We start from the raw sequence: 25,227 nt of genomic DNA, 5'->3' as shown, positions 1-25,227 counted from the left end.
CAGACAGACAGGCAGACAGACAGGCAGATAGATAGATAGATAGATAGACAGACAGACAGACAGACAGACAGAAAAATGGATGGATGGAATACAGATAGATAGATAGATAGACAGACAGACAGACAGACAGACAGACAGACAGACAGACAGACAGGTAGAAAAATGGATGGATGGAATACAGATAGATAGATAGATAGATAGATAGATAGATAGATAGATAGATAGATAGATAGACAGACAGAAAAATGGATGGATGGAATACAGATAGATAGATAAACAAACAGACGGACGGGCGAACAGATAGATAAGTCGTTTTTGTGCTCTTCTGTAACAAGTGTGTCTGTTTATTGGCTCAGAGCTGTTGTGGTTTTATTTGATCTGAGGGCTTCAGAAGTGATTTTCTTTGTTCATCATGAGAGAATGTGGGTCAGGCCTGATGTATGTTTGAGGAGCATCTGCCACAGAACAAGACTCTTCATAAAACATGGCCTGATCACAACTTCTCTCTTGTTTTGGGGTTTTTTTTCCCCTTGAGCTGTGTGCAAAGAACTGACTGGAAACTCTTACAGACCCATCCAAGGTCATGAGACCTAATGAGACGTGAAGACTCATCCGTCATCACACTAAACCCTGATGCGGGCGATGCATTTCAAGTGATTAGGCCGTGTGCTGGCTGATGTTGATGGAGGGTCGTGTTTGTCTTGAGCTGCCGTGAGGGTCTCTTCTCTCCTGGATTGCTTACATTGGCGCTCGGGGATACTTGGAGAAGTCCTCTATTATCTGAGCAGCGGTGCAGGTGACAGCTTGTCACTGAGCGCTCGGCTCATGAGACAGAGAGAGAGAGTCACGGGATGGTGTTTTAAACTTGGTGGTATTTAGAGTAGTAGTCATTATGCTGATGAATAATCGGGACAAATGAGCTCCACTCTCAAATGTACGATCTTGTTTTCTTCCCACAGTGCACGCTGGTGTACGAGTCGTCACATGGAAGGGTTAATGACAAAGATAACGGACCAATAATGAATGCTGGTGAGTTAAAGAATCCTTTATATTTTGTGTTTTTTGCTCATATGCAGCAAAGTTTGGAGAAAGGTTGCCAGGTTGTTTTTAATCGATCACCTGATGCATTAATGTCATGTGACCTAATACTCACAGAAAAAAATGACAATGCTGATTGGCTGATGACATCACAAAAATGTACATGATCCAAAAAATGTACGTCCATGTCACATTAGGCACTAGTAATGCACTTATTCTACTGTTCAAAAGCTCAGAAAGACTTCAGCTATTCAGCGAGGATGCATTAGACTGATCAGAAACGACAGTAAAGTCTAAAGTAAAGATTTCTGTTTCATTCATGAATATAAAAAATCTACAGGAATATAAGCAGCACAACTGTTTTCAATATTGATAAATGTTTATGAGCAACAAATCAGCATATTAGAATGATTTCCGAAGGATCTTGTGACAATGAAGACCGTAGTAATTATGCTGAAAATTCAGCTTTTCATCAAATTACTTTTTAAAATATATTACAATAGATCACAGTGCTTTTAAATTGCAATAATATTTCACATTTTTTACTGTGATTTTGATCAAATAAATGCAGCCGCAAAAGATACTTTATTCAAAGACATAAAAAATCTTATAGTCCAAACTTTTGAATGATAGTGTAAAATATAATTTACAGTTTATGTTATTAAAATATATTTGATCAGAATGCATGTTTTACATTGCTGCCAATGGTGAATATACTTTTTGCAACCATCTTCCATCAGCGGTTAACTGGGTCACGCTAACCAGCCAACTCTAGTTCTCCTGCTCTGCAGCCATGCAAAAGTAATTTCCTACATACTTGATTGCTCAGGGGTGCTTCTTCAAACTCCTTCATAGAGTTATATTTCATGTATGGATCAACTTTGTCTCAGAGGTTTCTTTTCAATTTTTCAGAAGAAATACAAATGAGGCAGCTAAAGTCAAACTATAGAGCTATAAATGAAAGTGCATATTAACTCAGATCATTCAGGCTGCGGAGAATCTAATGAGAAATTTATGAGGTCATATTGAGTTCTTTGAGTTTTGTTCACAGGCTCACAGACTTTTGTTGATCTTTACTGAAACTCTAGAGATGCAGGACGCCTGAGCAAACATGCTCGCTCATTACTGTCTAGGAAGCGTTTTATAATGCAATCTGGTTACAGTTGGTTATGCCACCGAAGAAGTGACATCATTTGAACTGCATTCGCTTTATTAAATTGATTTGAAAAAATTAGACTTTGTGTCACAACAATTTCTATTTATGCTGTTCTTTGACCTTTCTATTCATCAGAGATCACAAATTATTTCCTTCTGTGTTTATTCCTAGAAAATAACAACTTGATTTGTGTGATTTTACGATATTATGAAAAGAATAGTAAATAAAACATATGACCTCCTGTGGTGGACAAACAACATTTAAAGCAGGCCCATTTTTTCAGGCACGGTTTCCTATTCTAGGAAAGTTCTGTTGAAATTAATGGTACTTAAGACTAAATATGTAATCAGAAATAGTGTAGCATGTTTGTTTAGTGTATTGGTTGAGCAATGAAATAATCAGTGATGGAATCATTAAGTATAGTCAGAAGCAGGATTGTTGAATTCGGTTTGATTCCCATCCGTATTGTTGAGATTATGAAGTGTATCCGGCAGCGTTTGATTGCCGTCCCAGTGAACAGTGTGATTGCTGAGGATAAATAACAGCCAGCAGCGGTGTGAAGTGCAGCTCATTACCTTAATTACCTCAGGTAACGTAGCAGATTAAACAGTATTGGGGGAATACGGTAGTTTTTATGCCATTTCAATTTAGTCGGTGTAAATTTGCTTTGCACAAGGAGGAGAAGAGAGTTGGGATGTGTCGGATAGTTTTGGCACATTATTAGTGAGTGAATAGACCCGAAGTCCCTGGATGAGAAAAGTTCCCGGAGAAGCAAACTCTGTAGAAGGCCATTTCTTTATTTATGAGCTGCTGTGATGTGATGGATGGAGGGGAAGTCGGGAACGGCAGACGAATATCTCTAGAAGTCCAGGGTGTTATCTTCGTATCTGATGTTTTGCAGTGTTTATTTGTTGATGTATCTGTAACCGTATTGAATGTCATTGTGGCTGTTGTTTTAGTCATGCCGCTGCTTGTCAAAATATGTTAGTCTCTGCTGCTTTGGTAAGAGTGACTAATGAAATTTGTCCTCATCACCCCGACCCCTGTGCTTCAACACGAACTCAATGCACAGTCATTTCCCTAAGAGTTTGAGCAGGCAGAGATGCTGCGATCCGATTGGCTGTCGGATTAGAGGGCGAACAGGAGGGCGGAGTCAGAGGTTAATCCTCATCTGTGAAGAACTCGGCGCTGGATGGGGGAGTTTGAGTCCGCTTCTCCTCCTCTGGAGGTCACGCGTCCATCTGCCTCAGCCAACCACCTGTCTATACTTTCTGGACACATTAAGGACACGTAACACAATGGTTTGGTGGTCATGAATTAATATTTTGGGGGTTTTTTTGCAGTGGGGTTCAGATGTCTGAGACCACTTGTGAAAATTGTTTTAATACAACATTTTCATTATAAATGGGCATGATGTATTTTAGTATTTTGGAGTGTCCTGTTTTTGCTTAAATGGTCATGTGTAAAATCTGAAGATTTCCACTAAATTTAATAATAATAAAAAAAAGTTTATTTTCAGGCTTATAGATCTAGATTTGACTACAAATACTGTCAATGGGTGTCACAATTTTATGTTGCATACAGAATGTGTGGCACTGCTAAATTTATTTTTGGTCATTAAAAAAAGCTTATTTTACTGTAATGAAGATCTATTTAAAATATATTTATAGATATTAAGATGTTTCAGTTATCATTTCAAAAGTATAATGCAAATTTCTAATTAATTGTTACATACAGGGGCAACAAAACAGATCTAGCCACTTTTCATTTTAAGTTTATTTTTCATTTTTTCTTACTGGTTTCAGCCTTTGTGTTTATGTTAGTCAGACTTCTCCGTTGTATACGGTATATACCCACATTATGTTTCAAAGCCCCATGTTTAAGCTCCTAAAGAGTTGCAGTAGATTTTTTCCTATGTATTTAATAAGAATCTCATGCTGCCACCACAAAGACCAAAAAAAGGTCCACTATTTAAGCAACTCTAGACCTACAGATTGTCCTGCTCCGTTGACTCGCCTGTATTGCCAAGCGTTGACGAGAAGCAAGATTTCATGCCATAGAGGAAATAACTTCTCCTACTGTCACCTCACTTCTGATAAGAGCATTAAACGTGTTCTGCGCTGTCATTCACGGCTATCCAGAACCACTTTCCCACCGTTTCTCTTCACAGGACACTTAAAGCAGTTTAAATAGCGCTGTGGAAAGTTGGAAGGCACTTTTTAAATGTTAGGATATAGTATGAGCATGTCAGACAACAAAAAACACCATAAAATTATCCGTATAACTTGTCTTCTAAAGTCATACAGTAGCTTTGTGGAAGGAACAGAGATCACTTACTGTACAGTACGTCTACTTAATGTCTCTCTCTCTTTTTTCTCTCTCTCTCTCCATCAGTGTTTAAGAACGCGGTGTGTAAGGTGTACAGGTTTCAGACGGTGGAGAGTAAATGGATGTTGGTTCAGGAGCAGATGGCAGAGTGTACGCTGTCCTTCAGCGTCCCGAAGCAGCTCATCGCCCTCTACATTCAGGAGGACACCTGCAGGTAAGAGCCTTTCAGAGCCGTGAGGAAGTAGTGAAGCAGACGAGATTGTTAAAGCGGCACAAAAATTGAGTTAATTTGCCTAACTTCTGCTGTGTTTAGTGCAGTATTCTTCACTGAAAAGATGACAGCAGGTCAATACAGTGTTGTGTTACTCTGTTGTTAAACTGTGAAATCAATGTAATGAAAACTAGATTATTTTTTGTTCATGTGGCGGATCCTTTTAGCAAAGTATCTTATGAGAATATGAGAACAGTGAGAATCAAACCTATGACTCTGCGACCAAGTGAACTACAGGAATATTCATTAATGCATTTTAACAGTGACATTTTTAGCATTCGCAACAAATTTTGGTAGCAGTCACATATGCTTTTTGTTATATATAACTGAAATATTCCTAAATAACATTACAATGCAGTATTTTTGTAAGAAGTCTTCTGCTCACCAAGGCTGCATTTAGTTGATCAAAATATGTTCAAAAACAGTAATATTGTAAAATATTATTACTAATTAAAATAACTTTAAATCAATAAAATAAAAAAACATTACTCCAGTCTTCAGTGTCACACGATCCTTCAGAAATCATTCTGATTTGCTGATGTTCTGCTCAAGAAACATTACTATATTGAAAAAAGTTCATATTTTTGTGTAAACTGTGATACATTTTTTCAGAATTCTTTGGTAAATAGAAAGTTCAAAAGAGCAACATTTGAAGTAGCAACAATTTATTGTGATTTTTTTAATTAATTTAATGCATACTTTCTGAAAAAAGTATTATATTTTATTTTATTTTATTATTTTAATGAATACATAAACAAAAAAGGTAACACTTTATTTTAAGGTGTCCATAATACAGTAATTACCAAGTTAAGTACTTAGTAGTAGCCGTTGTACTTACATGAAACTAAATGTACTTATCATGTAAATAAGTTATGAAACAGCCTGTACTTACAGTTTGTAATTATATAGATGTAATAGGCAGCTACTGTTGCACATATGTCTGTTACACAGCTACTAGTACACTTAAGTGCAATCTTGATACTTTATTTTAAGTAGCTTATGTTTGTGTAATATTCTGTCATTTTAATGTAATTAGAAATGTATTATATTTATTTTAGCTGTGTACTGGTGGGTTAAATCAAACTAAGGTGCAGCTGGATAAGGTGTATAGTATAGATACACATGAAGTACACTTAAGTACAATCTTGATACTTTATTTTAAGTAGCTTATGTAGCTTAGTTGCTGTGTAACAGACTCGGTTTGTTACATATAGCTGCCTATTACAGCTACATAATTACAAACTGTAAGTACAGGCTGTTCCAAAACTTCATCACATGGTAAGTACATTTAGTTTCATGTAAGTACAACGGCTACTACTAAGTACTTAACTTGGTAATTACTGTATTATGGACACCTTAAAATAAAGTGTTACCAAAAAATCTTACCGACCCTGAACAATCAACACACTCAAAAAAAAAAAAAAAGTTTTGTGTAGGATAGACCCTGTAAAGCACAGAAGAAAGAAAAATACTAAACTGACCTTTTTATTTAAACAACGAGTATTTAATAATGGCATTTGAACGGAGCATTTGATGGGATATTTTATATGATCTGAAATGAGCATCAAACCTCGATCTTGTTTTTCAATGGCTCTGCGTGAGAATGAATAAGCAGCACAAATATTTTTTTCCTGTTATTGTGATTCATGCAATATACATTCACTAACTCAATGCAAAGAGCTATGTTACATTTGCAGTGTAATGATGGTTTAGCTGCTCCACAGGGAGAGAACAACTATTTGTTTTACTTCATGAAAGAAATGAATGAAAAATCAGTAAATGATGGCAGGATTTAAACTGTTCCATTCATTTGTGGTCGCGATGAAACCAATCTAGTATCTTATGAAAGTCACAAAAAAGTCTATTATATTGTGAAGTGAAATCTGCAGTGAATATCATACGAATGTCCTGTGGCTGAAGTATGGGGACTGCATTATGTGGTAAGATCCTAGAGAACAGGTTCAAGTGCAGGTTGAGCGAAGCTGGAATTGTTTGCTAGAACGAATGCGAAACAAAAGGCAGTTTGAGCGAGATACGAGGGTTTATTTCAGAGATGGAAATGGCTGTTTTAGAGCTATACTTAGCCTGCACTAAATTATTCAAGGATGTTTAACACTTCAAAGGAGAGTGCCTGTCCTCTCTCTCGGAAACTCAACCACCCTCCCTCTCTCCTGCTTTTCTTTAATTTTACCTTTGCATTCTCTCTTCCCTCCATCTCATTGTGGGAGAGCTGTAACCTAAGCGTTAGAAGAGAATGGAGCCGCGTGGAAGTGCAAGGTGAAGAGAACAAGGGCGAGACGCGGGAAACCTTCAGCTTTCTAAAGCACAGCAGTCAACAGTGCACTCCAACACAACGCATAGATGTGTTTTTAAAGAAAGCGCACTTCTCAGTTCCTGTGGTTGATGTTTTGGGCTTTCTGATGGATGGATGTGACATGACCACCACAGCTCAGTGTGTTGATGCTCATGCACTCCGACGCTTCATCGAATTCAAGACCGAAAGTTAGCAAACAAGACGATCAACACTAATATACCTTATATCTTTATTAAACCAATTTTGATTAAAAATATATATGTTGTTATTTTATGTAGCAGTCATCTAGATTTTGGAATGTGTTCTATTATTATTTATATTAATATAAAATTAATACATTTATATATATATATATTTTTTTTATATTTATATTTTTATATATTCATATCTACAGTTTTTGTATTTAATAATTATATTAAAATGTGCAATTTTATAATATATTTAATGTGTGATAATATTATTTTTTTATTTAAATTTAAATTACATGTAAGCATATATTGCATTTAATAATCATATACACTATGATCATCAACACAAATATGTGTGAGTGTGTGTGTATATTCATTTTCTATTTTTCTAATATTTGTATTATTAATTGTATTAATCTGCTAAATAATAAATAATTTATAAATTTAAATTAATTATAAATTTACATTTTATAGTTTTCTATTAATGTAACTACAGTATATAATGTTTATATTTTAATTTACACATTAAAATCTAAGAATTATTAAATATGACACAAAATATAATAAATTTAAAAGTATATATTATATTAATATGTTCAGTAATATAATGTAATATTTTGATATTTTAAAATTGTGCATGTTTTATAGCGCTTTATGGCAAAATGTGAAAAAATGTTGGCTATGCTTTATATATTTTTAAGCATTGAATTTTTTGTGAAATATGTCTAATCAGAATATGTACAGTATGTTCGGTATATGAGAGAATAAATAGGCACAATTAGTCACTTTTTTTTTTTTTTAACAAAACTGTCTGTGTTAATTTCTTTGAATTGTAATTTAATAAATTCCACATACTGTCATTGTAGTTGGTTTTGAGGCCAATTTAGTTCAAATATCACACTTGTAAATTGAATGGAGTCTGTTCTTAAATTCAGGATTTTACCCAATCCTTGCACTAAAAGCTAGATGAAAACTTAGTAAACCATTTGTGATCTTGTTTCTCACCGCAGAGCAACAAGCTGAACAATCTCACGGATTAATTTGCTCTTTGTTTCCAGCTCCGGCTCTTTCCCCAGAGTTTCTGTTTTTATGTACTGTGCATGTACACTTCTCAGCATGCACCATTATCAGCAGCAACTTCCCAAAGTCTACAGGTATTAGCAGAGGCACGTTTTCATCTGCAGCGAATCATTGTAAGCCGGTCCAGGCCGAGAGTGTGTTTGGCCATTGAAGAATCTGAGATCATTAACTCTGCGAGACACACATTCCCAGACTGGAGCTCCCATAGATCAGACCCTGCTAAGCAATTATCATCATGTGTGCATTATTCAGCGAGGCTATTTGGCCTCAACACCTGCTCTCCCGCTACAGACGGGTAACTCAAGCAGCGATTTCTATCCCTAGACATCTAATTATCGGCCCGGGCGCCGCGTTCACCTTTAAGGCCGTTTCAGCTGCTTTTGTTGGCTCTGGTTGAACCACAATTGCATACGATTAAAAGAAAATAGATATCATATCTCAACGTGTTTGGAAAAAAGGAAGGAATGCGAGGCTGATGTTTTATCATTAGCGGTGTTTGCTAAGCAGCACTGTTACTCTTGTGACTCTCATCCGCCCACAACACCGGAGAAACTCACATTATCTTCAGCAATTGCTAAATGCTAGTGTTGGTTATGAATAGACCTTTTGTTTTTCTGTCGTTTTCATTGGACTGACGTCAACGGAAATTCAGTGTCGTTCACTGCATGTGTCCTTCACAAGTCAGCATGACATCCAAATTCAACCTATTTTCTTGCGTAATGCACATTCTTGCTTTTCTGTGCTTCATCTGTGCAACTTATTTAAGTTCATCATTTTCATGTCTTCACAGTTTTTGAAAACAAATAAGCTCTTCACCTCTGAATTGACTTTTCTCGTCAGCTGACATAGCTAGACTCATTTATTTTCTATTAATGCAACCCAGTTAGTTTTTGATGCTTATATTGAGGTCCTGGCCTATGCTTGTTTTCCTGTTTAAGTATCTGTTTAACCTGAAATGACATATTTCGATATTGAAAGCTAAATGGGTTTTAAATGCCATCAAGTTGACACTACAGAGGTCAGCCTTTGGAAACCAAAGGGTTAAGTTTAAAGTAGTTAGGTCCATTTAGCCCCCTGCTGGATTTTAGGATCAAAAATGGTCTTTCTCCATTCAAAAAGTCCAGATATTCAAAACTAGCATGCCTTTGAGAAATAAAATAGGAGATTTTATTATAATAGATGTAATAAAATGCATTTCTTTTTAATTATTTGATTTAAATATTTTTGTAAGACAAAGCATGCAATTTAATGATGTTTTGCCAGTGTCCAGAATGTATTTATTTATGGTAAGACTTTTCAGTGCATGAGATAAACCGCATTAATATAATTATTTCATTATATTATAATAGATGCTTTGCTAGTGTCAGATATTTAATAATTTATTTATTGTAAGACTTTTAAAGCATGAAATTAAAAAGCATGACATTTTCCCCGTCTGCTATGTTTGAAGATATTTATGTATTTATTTAATTAGTTATTTTTGTTTCTTTTTTTAAACAAAGCATGACATTGACTTATTTTTCCCTGTTTTTAAAATAGTAAAATAGCAAACGTTTAATTTCATTTCCATGTATGACACAAGTGCCCAGTATATACTAATTAATTAGGATTTGTTTTGTCTTTGTTTATTATTTTACTTATTTCTTCCTTGTCTGCTCTGTTTGAAAAAAATAGCAATTTTCATTATATATTATAATAGATGTTTTGCCAGTGTCCGAAAGCTTGGCATTGACTTATTTCCCTGTCTGCTGTCTTTAAAGAAATAAAATAGCAAATGTTTATTTTTATTATATGATGCATGCATTAATTGTTTTATTATAAATTTATTTATTCTTCATAAATTGGCTTATTTTTCCCGCCGTCTGCTGTCTTGGAAGAAAAAAAATAGCAAAATATTTAATTTAATTATTTGATGCAAGTCCCCAATATGTTTTTTTTTTTTTTTTTTTTTTTACATAAAATTGCCTTATTTTCTCCCTGTCTGCTGTCTTTGTTGTCTCAGTTGGGGATCATGTGTGTTCCTGTGATACCATCAGCCAGTCGGGGTTGTGATGATGTCATTTTACTGCAGCTACGCAGTGATTAGTCACATGACTTTTACATTTAAAAGATGCATCGTGCAGGTCGCGCACGTCCAGAGGGGATGAGAAACTGTCATTGAGATTAATGCAGATAACTTTCATTTTCAATGCTTTATATACCAGTATTGATGTGATAATATTAGCTGAAGGGCTGCAACAAGATTCACTTCTTCTTTATATTCATACTTTGACATTGAAAGCCTGTACACACAGGTTTTGGCAGTAGAAAGTGGTATTTTGGACAGAAAGAGTGAGCATTATGGACATTTTTGTCATGTAACTCTCCAAATTGAGTTTTGCGATGTGTTTGTATTGATTAAATTGGAGGTCAGTGCATTTTGTAGTTTCTTCATCAGTGTATTACTGTTAGCTGTTGTTAATTACTATTCCCGTCACATTTCTGGAGTTGACGGCAGACACAAAGCCTCCGGTGATTTAAAGCGAGCGGCGTCCGTAACGCACCATGAAATGAAGGCTTCAGAGTGGCCGCTTCCTCGACGGCCCACCGTAGCGACATCTAGACATGATTCCAGCGCTCTCGTCTGCCAAACGATTGTGTTTTTAACTCCAGTAGCACTCCTCGATCTATTGTTTCAGCTCTGCTCTTTATCACTGTGCCTTTCTTCCATCCAAACCCCACTAAAATACGAAACAGAAGTTTCCTCCGCTTCCTCTCCGCATGTGTTCTTTCCGCTACAAATCTCTTTTTTATTATCGCCGCCGCTCTACCCAAAGCACATTCTGATAAAGAGACATTACAATTCAAGTCGGAGCTTTTGAACAAAACAAGATGGTAGATATGATGCTTTTTTAAGTGGCTTGACAACTTCGGCACAAGATCTTCTCAGACTTTTAACAGCTTTGGCTCGGCATGAAGCAATAACAATGTATTTCCGCCTATTTTCCTTAGATAACCATTGTTTGACAATGAGAACGAGACCGGAATAGATCGATCGGAAGGCCTCTGTGTCTTTTGAAAGAGACTGACTGGTGGCTGAAGCAGAAATCTGCAGTAATTTGGACCTTTAATTGTCCTGTTCAAATTTTATGTTTGAACACATCTCTTAGTCCACATGCACTTCAAACATCAGTTCTTTAACATCTTAAAAGTTCATGTCAAAATGAAAATTATTTTTTTCCTTCTGTGCAACAGAAGTTTTTTTCGTGTCGCATTTATTTGCTCAAAAAAGTACAGTAAAAACAGTAAAATTGTAAAATATTTTTACAGTTTAAAATAACTGTTTTCTGTTTGGATATATTGTTAAATATAATTCATTTCTGTGATCAAAGCTGAATTTTCAGCATCATTACTCCAGTCTTCAGTGTCACATGATCCTTCAGAAATCTGTCTGATATGCTGATTTGCTGCTCAAGAAACATTTCTGATTATCATCATTGTTGAAAACAGTTTTGCTGCTTCATATTTTTGTGCAAACTGAGATGCTTTTTTTTTTTTTAAGGATTCTTTAATGAATACAAAGTTCAAAACAACTTCATTTACTGTATTTGAAATGGAAATATTTTTTAATATTACAAATCTATTTACTGTCAGTTTTTATTAATTTAATGCATCCTTCCTGCATAAAACGGTTTTCTTTTTATGAATCTTACTAAATGTAATTGTGCACATACTGTAGATGTTCATGTATTGAAAAATGAACATTAATCATTTTCAGTTTAGTGATGTTAGTCGCACAGAAACAACATATTCTGGCTAAAAAATGTAGAGATGCTGAATTAAGAAAAAAAACACTGCTCTTACCTTTCAATAGAAACAATAATCGCTCTGTTCTGCTCATTTCTGCAGCTGTTGTCACCTTTGGCTCCTTTTGAAGATGCTAATCACATTTCTGAAATTATTATTAAAGTATCACAGAGACTTTGAATTTACATGAAAATTAATCATTGTTCCCTTTGGAAATGCCCTCCGCAATTAAAGATTCCTGAGTCTTTTATTAATGAGACTTGGCTCTGTCAGTCTGCATGGAGAGATAACGTATTAAAATCTACCGTAGTGTTATGCAGCAAATCGCTGCAGACCTCGCATGACAACATGAAGGCACAACACACAGTAAGTCAAGCAACAGAGCCTCCCAGCGTGACACGGAAAGAAAAACTCTATGCATAAATGCTGTTGAATGAGACTGAATGAGTGAATTTCACCTGTTGAATTGCTCCAGGGGACAGAAACAGTCTGTGATCTGTTTTCAAAGGCCCAATGTAAGCAAAATTGGACTTTTGTGGCTTTTAATCCCTGCAAATACAGATTTAAAGGGGTCATGTGATGAGGTATTCACTGATTTCTTGGTTTGAGAAAACATACTATGACATTCAGAACTTAAAACTCAAAACATTTATTGAAATGGGCTGCAAAAAAGGCTCGTTTTGCACTTCCGCAACTTTTTGATGTCAGAAATGTTAGTAAAATTGAGTTGAAGCTTACTTTTAACAATATCCCTGAGCATTTCAGTCTGATCTTAGTAGTTTGAAGGGCACACTCGCAAGCTTGTGTGCTTGATGTATCGATCTCAGCGTAATGCATGTTTTGGGCAGCACATATGTTGTTATTGAAGTGATGGAGCAGTTAAAATTATAACAGATTCGACAGTGAACCCGCAGATCACAAGTTTCACATGTTTTCATAGAAATCTTATAGTCTCAACAGCAAAAAATGTTCTCAGTAAAATATGCCAGTAATTCAGATGTTCTTGCTTGCATTGAAGCTCAAGATGCTCTACATCTCAAATCATGCAGGAGAACATGATCGTAAGGTTTTGATCAAGTCTGCTCCAGTGCTGCTTTCATTACAGCACAAATGAGCATTATGAATGCAGAGTAGAAATCCGCCAGTGCTCTCAGACTTTGGATGTTAAACAGGAACAGTAATAATAACTAGATGAGTAAAGTTTAAAGATACACTTGTCTGAATGTTTAAAATCACTTTAAAAGCTTGACATTTGAAGTTTTTACTCAGAGAAAGTAAGTGATGCTAGCATGTTTTAGCACATTGCTGTTATGTTTTAATAAGTTGCTAGCATAACGTTTTAACATGTCCTTAGCATGTTTTAGCACATTGCTAACATGCTTTGTTTTGTTCCAGCATAGCCTTATGAAAACCATGTTAACCATGATTTTATTGTAGTAAAAGTATAGTAACCAAGTTTTTTTGGCTTATTGATTACCATTTGTATAACCACAGTTTTACTACAAATACCATGGTAGTATTAGTGTAGTAAAACCATAGTTAATTTGTGGTTAGGCCCTACTGATTAACTATACCCATTTTTTTTTTATTTTTTTTTATTTGTAGTAAAACCATGGTTAATTTTCATTAGGGTAGCAAGTTGTTACCATGATACTAGCCTTTTTCCAGCATATTTTAACATTGTTAGCATGTTTCTGGTATATTTTAATGTGTTTCTAACATGTTTTAACACACTGCTAACATGTTTTACCATGTGGCTAGCATGTTTCTTCTAGCATATTTTGACAATTGTTACCAAGTTGATAAAATTTTTACACATTACTAGCATTTGCATACAGTATTTTAGCACATTTCTGACACACTTAACCATGTGGTTAACATGTTTTAACATTAACGTTTTTTAGTTTGTTTTACCATGCTTCTAGCATTTTTTAACAATACTAATGTTTTACATGTTGTTAGCACATTTTAGCATGTTTTAGCAAGTTGTTACCATGATCCTAGTATGTTTTAACATTTTTTAATAATACGTTGCTTATGGGTTAGGGTTACACATTGCTAAAATTTGTAGAACATGTTTTAAGCATGTTTTAGCATGAGTAGTGATAAAAAAAAATTCTAAAATGTTGAGAACATTTGAACATTTTTCCTGCATGTTTTAACGTTTCTAATATGTTTTAGTCTGTTGTTAGCATGTTTAACATGTTTTATGTTGCTAGCATGTTCTCTGCATTATTTTAACATGTTGTTAGGCTTATTTAGTGTGTTGCAGGCTAGTTGTTAGGTTTTGCTATTGATGTGGCAACTTTAATACTCTATATCAGTTATTGTATGAAAGTTTCACCCGCTCATTGAAAGACTATGTGAATTTGGGCCTGTTCCAAAGCCTGATATGGGAATTATGTAAGTCAAGCCAACATGATGATTGAGTTATGTTGTTTCCTTCAGGATACAGGAGCTGAAAGATCTGGGAGAGCTCTCACCACACTGGGACAACCTACGGAAGGATGTAATCTCTCGCTACGACCAGATCATCAAAGAATACCAGGACACGCTGGCGGAGCTGGAGAAACTTACTGGTAAAGGCTTCAGATGCAATGAAGCATGTTTACACACACACACACATACACATGCACATAATATGCAGCCTTTCTCATTTTGCATGCATGAGACTTTATCCAGTGCAAACAGTTTCTGCAATTTGCATGCGACATAACACACAATTGATCAGCAGTGCAGGTTGTAAAAGCATAATTTTTTTGTGTCCAGCCGCATTCATGCAGAATTTCTTAGTTCATCAAATTTTCATACGCAGCTCACAGTTAGCAGTCACATTCAATGCGATGTTAAATTCGCATGGTTGCACGTTGTAGAGGAACAAGCAGACAGAGAGCGTTTGCTTTTAAAGCTGCCTTCTATTGCATTAGCCTGTATAAAGCTTGTTCACAATAAACACATATTTGTCGCTTTCAATAATAACAAGACGCACTGTAGTGTTGCGACTGCATGCATTTCCTGATTTTTGTGAGCCTACTAAACTCGAATCGACTGAAAAATGGATAAAAGAGTCTGATTTTTATGCTGCTGTTCAGAAGCACATAAGCCAAAATGACAAATATGACGGTGCCGCAGTGCATTTAGCAATAGCGATGGCCACGGAAGCGTTATATGTCTCTACCAGTTGACACATTGCTACTGTCATGCGGTATATGCCATCATCTCGCCCCGGCTCTAGTATGATCCATATTGTTGGAGAAAAAATAAAACGGAGCACAAAATACCAGTATTTGTCAGCCGTGTCGTGCCTCACACGAAGCAAAAATAGTCATTGATGATGTTGGCCTTCTAATCAGCCGTGACAGGACGAAAAAACTGATCTGCCTGATTGATCGACCCATTACCGAGGCTTATATTCAGAGATTAAATTGTGCAGGCTTGTGTTTTGCCAGCTGAGCGGTGTTGACGTGTCCGTCCCTGAAGGAGGAGAGGAGAGTCGGCGAGATCTCAGGTTGTTCTGCCTCTCGACAGTCCATGAGTGGCCAGCTGCTACATCGGCCTCTAATCTTGTTTGCCGTGTAGCAGACGCCCTGCTCCCTCTCACCCGCTCCCATCTTCCCTTTTTCCCTTGATACCAGGGACTGTGTATTTTATTTATTTATTTATTTGTTTCTTTTGTAATCTGACTTGTTCAGAAAAACAACTTAAAACGAGTTCCAGCGTAAAATGAGTTTTCTGTTCAGGAGTTCTGTTCTTTAACAAATCTTAAAGGGGAAGTGTGTCATTTTTGTTTTACCGATGTCAAATTTGTTTATATCCCAGCGGAGATTCAAAATAGTCAGTTATTTGTAGATTGATTCTCCTAAAAGGCTCTATACTGCTGTATAAACATTGTATAGTTTTTTATAATCATAAACTAATATTCACAGAACATTGCGGGGAGGTTTTTTGTGACAACCTAATAAAAATGGTCCCACTTTATATTAGGTGGCCTTAACTACTGTGTACTTACATTTAAATTAATCATTTGATACAATGCACTTATTGTGTACATGTTTTTACATTGTACTTATATTTTTAAAAATCTAGTTACATCTGTAATTAATATCTGTAATTACATTTATAATTACACTGTTGACCCATCCCTTACACCTTAACCCAAGCTTAACCCTCTGGGCCCTGAGGGTGTTTTGGGGGCCTGGAGAACTTTCGACATGCCCTGACATTTGTGCTTTTTTCAGTTGCTTATAAAAATATAAATGGCTAAAGTCTAATAACACTGTAAACAGCACAAACTGGGCTACAATGTTATGTTAGTAGCATTTATGTACATGATTGTGTTTTTGAGAAAACAACGTTTATGCGTGGTTAGTGAAAAACTAAAATTTTGAAGTCACTGAAATAAGACCATAAAACAAGTGACTCAAGTGGCCAAGACCGCAAGTGTGGGTATTTGGACAAGGCATTGGTCTCTTCTGGTCTCTTCTTTGTAGCGTTTAGTTAGCCTATGTCACAGCCGTGCACCATGATTTGATACATGCTAATTGGCTGCAGGCAGCATTAGCATGAAATACATTATTGAGAGCATTTGAATGGACAAAATGCTGTAAAATGCATATATCTGTGTACACTAGCATATGAATAATCTCCAAGCCACAAAACCTCACTGAGTATTAAAGCATTTAGAGAGTGTTTTGCAATGCTGACAGTACAGTAAAGTTATCATGCTAAAACCTCTGCATACCCTAATTCAAGCACTGCAGCTAAAATATTAAAGCTTAAGAAACGAAACCTGTAAAATATGCTAGAAAAACGAGTCAATGGTATTAATGGACAAGCCAATTGCTGGACGTCGTGTCTGTGTATGTTCTCCTGTCCTCTGGGATGTTGTCATAATCCACTCACAGCAGTGCCACTGCAAAGTATTAATTATTGATATCTAATGTTATCACAAGGTAGGCAACTTGTGGCTCGAGAGAGTTTGTTTGGTTTCAGCCGGCGTTTCTCAAAAGGGCAGATCCGTTCTCCCACCGTCCTCTTCACCTCAGGGCAGGTATTGCAGTCGTGGCTCTGGTCTAAAAAACAAAACAAAAAAAAACAAGCTCTGTGATGTTTTTTTCCCCTTTCGTTTAATTCATTTTTAATTAGACAAGGCTGACTTGGGGTACTTCAGAGTGTGTTAACTAATGAATTAATCATTTTGTGTTAGCATTGTTTGCAGCCGGTGGAATTAGAGGCACTGGGAGCTAATCCCGTTGTTTGCCAGTCCTCCAGCTGGATTGTGCGGCCCGGGGTGGAGAAACCCACAGTCTCACCCGTTACAGACAGCAAAGTAAGACAAATCCAAGCAAACACTGCACTGAGTCACGAAATAAGTTGAGGATAATTAAAATAAGTGAGGAAGATTCCTGGACTTTTCTTTAAAGCAGTTTTTCTTTTCTTCAGCATTTACTCACCCTCCTGTTACTGCAAATGTACATTCTGCTTTTTTTCTTCTTTTTTTTTAAAGACATTTTTGAATTTTTAAATATATGTTTATGGGTGGGTGGGTTCAAACAAAAGGTGCTATCTTCTAAGTTGTGTATCAGATCCAGATGAAAATACCTGTAAATAAAAGATGAAATGTTAATCTCTCATCTCATATTCATCTTTTGATGTCAAACCCAAATGTTTACAGTCTACAGCAAAAATAAAGGAATTGTAGTAGTAGAAGTTCATAAAACCACCGTAAAATATCATATGAAATTGTATATATACAACAGTTTTTCAAAAGTTTTTTTTGAAAGGAGGGTTAAAAATAATTTGGCAAGGATACATTAAATTGATCACAACTAGACATTTACAATGTTACGAATGTTACTATTTTGTAACAATCAGAAATGTTTCTTGAGCAGCAAATCAGTATATTAGAATGATTTCTGAAGGATCATGGGACACCGAAGACTGGAGTAATGATACTAAAAATTCAGCTTTGATCACAGGAATCAATTCTATTTTAAAATGCATTAAAATAGAAAATTGTTATTTTACATTGTAATAATATTTCACAATATTACTGTATTTTACCATATTTTTGATCCTATAAATGTAGGCTTGATGAGCCTGAGAGGCTTCTTTCAAAAACATTAAAAAAATCTTACCGACATCAAACCTTTGAACAGAAGTGCAACCAACGCTTCTTAAGTCATATAACAGCTTTAAGTGATAATCTTCCTAATAAAAGCCTTAAAAATTATTCATTTTTGCGTTTAGATTCAAAAATGGCACTTATGGTTTGATGTTATTAATGCTAAAGAACGGTGAAATTTTCTCAGTTACAAACTAAATTTCAATCTTTTTTTCACTTCGGAAGACATTGCACAGAGAAAATTCCCAGAAATGACATTTTTAGCAGCAGTGTTTGTTCTTTGTTGGCTTTAGCTGTCTCATGCAAGCATGAAAACAGTTTATTAAGCCTCAGACGCTGATTTGTTCCCCAGAACTGCTGCTAAACCACAGACTGTGTGCGCTTTATGAGCCTGCCGCAGACACCACAACCTACTCCTGCTGCTATTGTCCTGGGACTCTGGTGCCTGTGTGACGGGAGGAAAACCCTGAAAACCCTTGGCACAAGAGACTACAGCAAAGCTGAAGCAGTCTGGGGCTTCTGTGCCAATAGCTAGCTGTGCGTTGAGCGCGTATCGTCATGCCGGTTGTGCTTTCTAGGCTCTATGGTGGGCCTGGGACTTTTTCCTCAGTATTTCTGAGAAGGGCTTTTAATGGAAGCCAGGAAATGTGCCCGATGCTCCTGCTCAAGTACACTCATCTCTGACTAGAGACGTGATCGCATTGAACTCTCATCATTATGCGCTTCTGAAGCCGAGAAGGAGATCTTATGAGGGAAAAACAGTCAGAGAGGGACCGAAATAATGAGACTACTGGCTTTCTTACGGAAAAGAGACAAAGTGCGTTTGTGTTTGCGTAGCTGACAAACGGACATAAACCTTTTTTTCAAGGTAGTTTGTAGATGCATTTAATTTCCACTACTTTTCGCCTCGACTGGTTCTTAAGTCCTGCAGTGTGACGGATTATTTTGAAGGTTTGTAGTCTCACACCGCAGCATGTTTCTAGGTATTCAGCTGTTATTCAGCAGACTCCCATATGCTGCATCCACACAAATCAATAAAGCGTTTACTTATGTTTATTAATTATATTTTTATTAAATTAATTAAATAAATTAATATGGATATAGTTAAATAATATAGCAAAGTTATATAAAGTTTAATTAGTGAAAGGTAGAGCTTGTAAGCTTGACAAGCACTGTGTCTTTAATTCCTCTATTTTACTGTATTTCAAGTCAGTGCATACAAACTTCATCCTCCGTCTTGGCTTGCCTTTGACCTTTGACAAACGGTAAAAAATAAATACATTAAATAGTGCAGTTCAATCACAAGGAGCAACTTTCTTTGTACGTTTATTCATCATGGCATTTTTAATCATCGTCATATTTTATATTTATTCATAATTTTATATTTGATTCCAAGGCATTATGGGTCATCACATTAGTGTGTTATTTACTGCATCTTAAATATTACATATTTTACCCATCATTTCACATATTTTCATGGATAGTTGTGACAAAATGAATTTTATGATAGGTAACAAACTGAACACTTTTTTTATATCTTTAAACACAAATTTAAATGCAATTATGTATATTTATAATGAACACAGACCCTAATTAGTCAGGATTTTAAAACCGTATTTCTGTTCACATTGTATATTTTGATATGTTTTTGTGATTCAGAATTTATAGTGCATGATGAGGATGTCACGCCACAAGATGTTTTCCATATTTCACTTGAAATTTTGAAAAATTGGACACAATTTGAATATATCAACTCTTAATGTAGCTTAACCGATCAGAATTAAAAGTTGGATCCGTTTTCAATTATTATATAATATGAATTAAATAATATTAATTTGGTATGAAAATGATCTTCTGGTTTGCATTCCTCAGGTTCCAGAGGCAATAATCAAATAAAATGAAGTATTTTTTGTTTGTAAAGTATTTCACTAACTGCATTCACATAGTATGAATTTTGTGTGAATTCGTTTTTTGTGAATCATATTATAAACGCAACCCTAAAGCTAACTGTATGAAAACATACATAAGTACATGAATGTAAAATAGTTATGAACTGCCATGAGAGTGCGTAGATTATTCATAAACAGGCATTAACACATGCACTTAAAAAAACGAATCATTTTTGGACTAAATATACAACAAAAATAACTGTATTGTGTTATATTGTTAGTGTGATGTATAGAATAAGGTGGGCTGCTGGTCAGTTTTGCGGGGGTTCCCTGGGCAGCACCTGCGTGGGCAGATGGTGTGTGTGATGGGGCTAATTCCTCCGCCTCCATTAACCCGTGTCCCAGGAGAGAGCACATCTGTCTGACTGCTCTATCCGCATTCTGTACTTGTTACAAAGTTTTACACAGAGTATGAGGGGTGCTTTGATAAATAGGTTTTAAATGATGTGCGTACACATGAGAGTAAGACTCCAGACTTATGAGTGGCCTAATAAAAGCTGTTTTGTTTTACATGGAGTGGGTTGCTTTGAAAATGAAGTTTTCCAGGCTACAAACTACTCTTAATTTAAAGTAGTGAAAATCAACATCAAAGTTTTTACAACATATGCATTTTGCAACGTATTTTACTTTCACAATCTTACATCCTAATTAGGGTGATTGCATTAAACAGTTATTAAAATTAACAAGATATATACCTGACAAATTATTATTATTAATTTAATTTTTTTTATTGTATTACACTTTTTTTTTTTTAGGAATCAGAGCAGTATTTATCCAAATTGGTATTAAGGTGATTCCATGAAACATGTATTTAAATTTACACTGTTTTGTTTTGTTTTGTTTTGTTTTGTTTTTTCAGAGCAGTGCTTATCTGGATCTTAATTAGAGTGACGGCATTAAACTTTTATTAAAATTTACACCAAATCTAGCAATATAAAGCACTGTAATTTGGGTTGATGCAGTGTTTCTTTAGTACCAATGTTTTTCTGTTCCCATGAGTGCCGTTTCTACCCTCCTGACATGATGCTGTGGAGGTGTAGTGAATTTATGCCTTGTTAAATGTTTAGCATGTACATTTTCAGCTTAACAAGGGTCAAACATACAGCAATGATAAAATGTTTGGGCAAAGGTCATGTTTCAGTGGGGATTTCTTCACTTTCCCCTTCCTCAGTATGTTTGGTAGTAAATAAAAGGGTGTTTTGTGGAGGCATTGGCAGGTCTGATCTATATTTGAGTGATATTGAGCTGTTTAAGCAGCAGCAGTGGTGTATTGTGATGTTCGGTGGGCTGTACAGCCTTTGAGTCTGATCTGCTGTAATTATGACAGCTCTTCACTCTCTAAAGCTTTTGGTGCTGCTACTTGTTGAATTCCATGTCATATTTCATTGGGGAAAAAATCTTTCATTCATCATGCAATGGAAACCTATCGAATGAAGCCTATTTTAAGACGACCAATTATTTTTCCATTGTGTGTATTTTTCCAATATTCCCCAATTTATTTATTTATTTATTTGTACATTCATTCATTCATTTTTGTTTTTTAAATTGTAAAGTGTTTATAAATGCTGTGTTATAGTAAAGCTAACCACCATTGAGAATAATAATATACATTTTTGGGGTGAAGTATACTTGATTATGTTTTGGATCAAATGAAAACAAACACTTATCAAAATGAAGCCTATTAAGACCATGCATTTTTGCATAGTGGCATTATTTTCATTTTCAGCTTCCCCTCAAATTATATTTGTTTAAAAGAATTGTTTATTGTTTACATTTTAAAAATGTATATAAAGTATTTATTCATAAGTTTTGTTGTACTTACAGTAGACATTTTAGTATTTTTTTTGTAATATAAAAAAATTACTTTACGACAATACGTGACCATTGAGAATAATTACATAATATGAAGTTTTACATTTATTTATTTATTGTTAGTGACTGAGAATGACCATTGAGAATAGTAATGTAATAATATAAAGTTATACTTTTTATTTTTTATTAAATGTTTTATTGTTAGTGACTGAGAATGACCATTGAGAATAATAATACAACGTTTTACTTTTATTTATTTATTGTTCATGCTTGGGAATGACCATTAATAATAATAATAATAATAATATGAATTTTGAAGGAATTATACTTAGTTATCTTTTTTAAAAAACACATGCAAAATTAAATATTTATTTTTCAAGCTTTCTTTTATTTTATGAACCCAATGAATGTTATTTGGCGTATCATTTATTTATTTATTGTTAGTTTTTTCCCCCTCTAATTTCTTTGTCTGCTCACAACACAACTGGTCAGATAATTTGTTCATTTTGGAAGTTCTTAGGAGCGCTGCTAATGTTTCAAAGAGTCTTTGTTGGCTATATTTGCATATATTACACTGAAGCGATCAAAAGCCTGCCGTGTGTCGCCGGGCGATATTTGATGGCGATATTTGATTTTAATTGGGTTGTTTTTGTACGAAGCAGGTGGTGCTTAATTTGAGCAAAACCATGTGCTTAGTGGATTTAAGAATAAATGAGCTGGTATTTGGGAGAGTGATATTTGTAATCAGATTACGGTGTTTTTAAGCGTCTCTGAGCGGTCATTACTACAGCTCCAGTCACTCAAGGTCATCCACGATTTCTTTTATCCTTTATTAGGCCTGTATGAAAGCCGTTACCTTCACACGTTCAAATGAAAGGCCTTGCATGAAGGCTCTTTGTTTTGCCTTCTTTTTATTCATTTAATCTGACCGACGTGGTATTCATTTGATCAAGTCGTGGCTTTGTACTCTAATGCATTCAAACGCGCCGCTATGATGCATCGCGACCAACACATACGAGTCAGAATAACAGTAAAGGGGTGTATTTGCATGCAGCTGTAATTCAATAGAAGCAGATGGCAGAGCCCCCGCTGTTTGTTTGCGCTCCTGTCTGTTTGTGTGTTTATTTTGTTCTTGAACGATGGCTAAAGCAGATTATATATAAACGTTTGGCTTTTGGTGATCTTTCCCAGGCCCGTCGTTCAAGCCCAGCTGCAGCAAAGGCCAGAAATATCTGGAGTTCGTTCCCATCAACCTGCACACACAGAGAATGCGGGTGACGTGTCCAAGAAAAACAGGTGCGTCTCATGCCTCCTTATTCCCTCTGTTTACATTCTCAAACTGGATTTAGAATCGAATAATAGCATATAATACATTCTGTGCAACTTGCATATAAATCAATCATAAATAATACAACATGACTTATTACATAATAAATATTTTAAACAGTAACATCATGGAAATTAGTTTCAGAATAATCTAATTAATTTAATTATCTTAGAAATAAAATTATAAATAAATGTATTTTATATTAATATATTTGTATGTAAGTTGTTTGTATTTAAAAAAAATCTATGCATTTATATTTAGAAAATGTTGTTTGTATTTATTTCTGGGATGTAAAATCAGGTTGAGGGCATTGCATTGTGGTGATATGATATTCAGTGTTGTATACTGCACAGAATGGTAAATGCAGCTACTATGCAAAGTACATTTGCAGTATATTATAAATACAGTGAATTAAACTGAAGAGATCAAAAGAATGCAGAGTATGTAGTATATGCCATGTAGGCTATATGAATTGTTAAATGCAGGTATGCAATGCCTACTGTGCACAGTACACATACTGTATACTGAAGTACTAGTTAAAGTAATTCTGCACAGTACACAGACTCTCTGTGTGGCATATGTCTGGCTGTTTATTTTGGTGTGGGAAGCAGATCATGGTGGTCTCACCAATCAGTACAGCATCCTATTAGCCGAGTGCGTTTGGCCCAGCCGCCCTCTGATGCTCCATTTCACACATGCGTCCCAGTGGCAGGTGCGCTGCAGTCAGTGAGGGGTCAGCAGGGAGATGTTGTCTGGTGCAGACGTGCACTGAGATGACTAAATGAAGATATGACAGCGCAGCAGGACACTCACTCCTGAATGGACAAGATGCATGTCAGAATAACATGATTCACAGCAACTGGGAAACACGTCAACTGTGAGGATGAAGGAATGTAACTCTCTTAACTCAAATCTCTTAACTCCATTGGACACTTCAACTTTCTGAGAAGTCTCGTAACTCCACCTCTTCTTCACTCCGCGGGAGCCTCGAGGCATTATGTCTCCTCGAGATTGAAAGTCGCAACGAATCCTCGTCGAGCAACACGTCCTGTGAGGTAAATGTCCTCAAAACACTGGCTATTCATGATTCAGTTATATGAATTATATAATAACAGTTTATATATTATAAATAACAGTTTTATCTCAATCTTAGATTAGGCTAATTTCCGCCTATTAGACAGCCTAGTCATCTTATCGTTTTATTTTGGTATTGCATCACTCATAGCTCTAACATTTAAAATAGAGTTTAGGAAGATGTATGTAACCACAATCATTAGCTTTGATTAGCTCTTAAAGCCTTGTCTCTTGTCAAAAGGCTCAACGCGACCGCAGACTTTGATGAACACTGCTGGCAGCAGCGACATCTGTGTACGTACCATTCTTATCAATGGCAGCATAATCTCGTATCTCCCTGCTCCCAAGTCATAAATCTTGTATCTCCAATTAAACATGATTTTGGGGAAATGTTGTGTTAATGTTGGTACACAACAGTATATGTTAGCAATATAAGGTATAATACCAACTTTAACGATACAATGTTTAATAACTCAAAAAATATGCAGTTTTTTTAATTTCCTGAAAAACAATGGTTTTGGAGATGCGATGATTCCGCCCGACAGCAACTATATATATATATATATGTGTGTACATCTCAAAAAATTCGAATATTGTGAAAACAAAATTGTAACTTATTTCAAAAAGTGAAACTTTCATATATATTTTACATTCATAACATGTAAAGTAAGACATTTCAAAAAATTTTTTAGTTTTCATTTTGATTATTAGAGTTTATAGCTCATGAAAGTCAAAATCCAGTATCTCAATATATTAGAATATTTATATTTGAGTTTCATT

At 35.4% G+C, this 25,227-nt stretch overlaps 1 protein-coding gene across 4 annotated transcripts in view; it reads left to right on the top strand.

The window, feature by feature from the left end:
- The window catches only part of LOC306874178 (type II inositol 3,4-bisphosphate 4-phosphatase-like), a 141,881-nt gene that overhangs the window by 74,499 nt on the left and 42,155 nt on the right, over positions 1-25,227 (top strand). For all 4 annotated transcript variants that reach the window (XM_079424014.1, XM_079424015.1, XM_079424016.1 and 1 more), the window contains 4 exons: positions 960-1,029; positions 4,589-4,736; positions 14,610-14,740; positions 23,238-23,342. In XM_079424014.1, coding sequence (XP_079280140.1) covers positions 960-1,029; positions 4,589-4,736; positions 14,610-14,740; positions 23,238-23,342 — 454 coding nt within the window. The remainder of the gene's footprint in view (positions 1-959; positions 1,030-4,588; positions 4,737-14,609; positions 14,741-23,237; positions 23,343-25,227) is intronic.

The sequence above is a fragment of the Barbus barbus genome (assembly GCF_936440315.1).
Source record: "Barbus barbus genome assembly, chromosome: 8".
NCBI classification, from domain to species: Eukaryota; Metazoa; Chordata; class Actinopteri; order Cypriniformes; family Cyprinidae; genus Barbus; species Barbus barbus.
The sequence above is the reverse complement of the archived record's forward strand: the minus strand, read 5'-3'. Positions and strand labels throughout refer to the sequence as shown.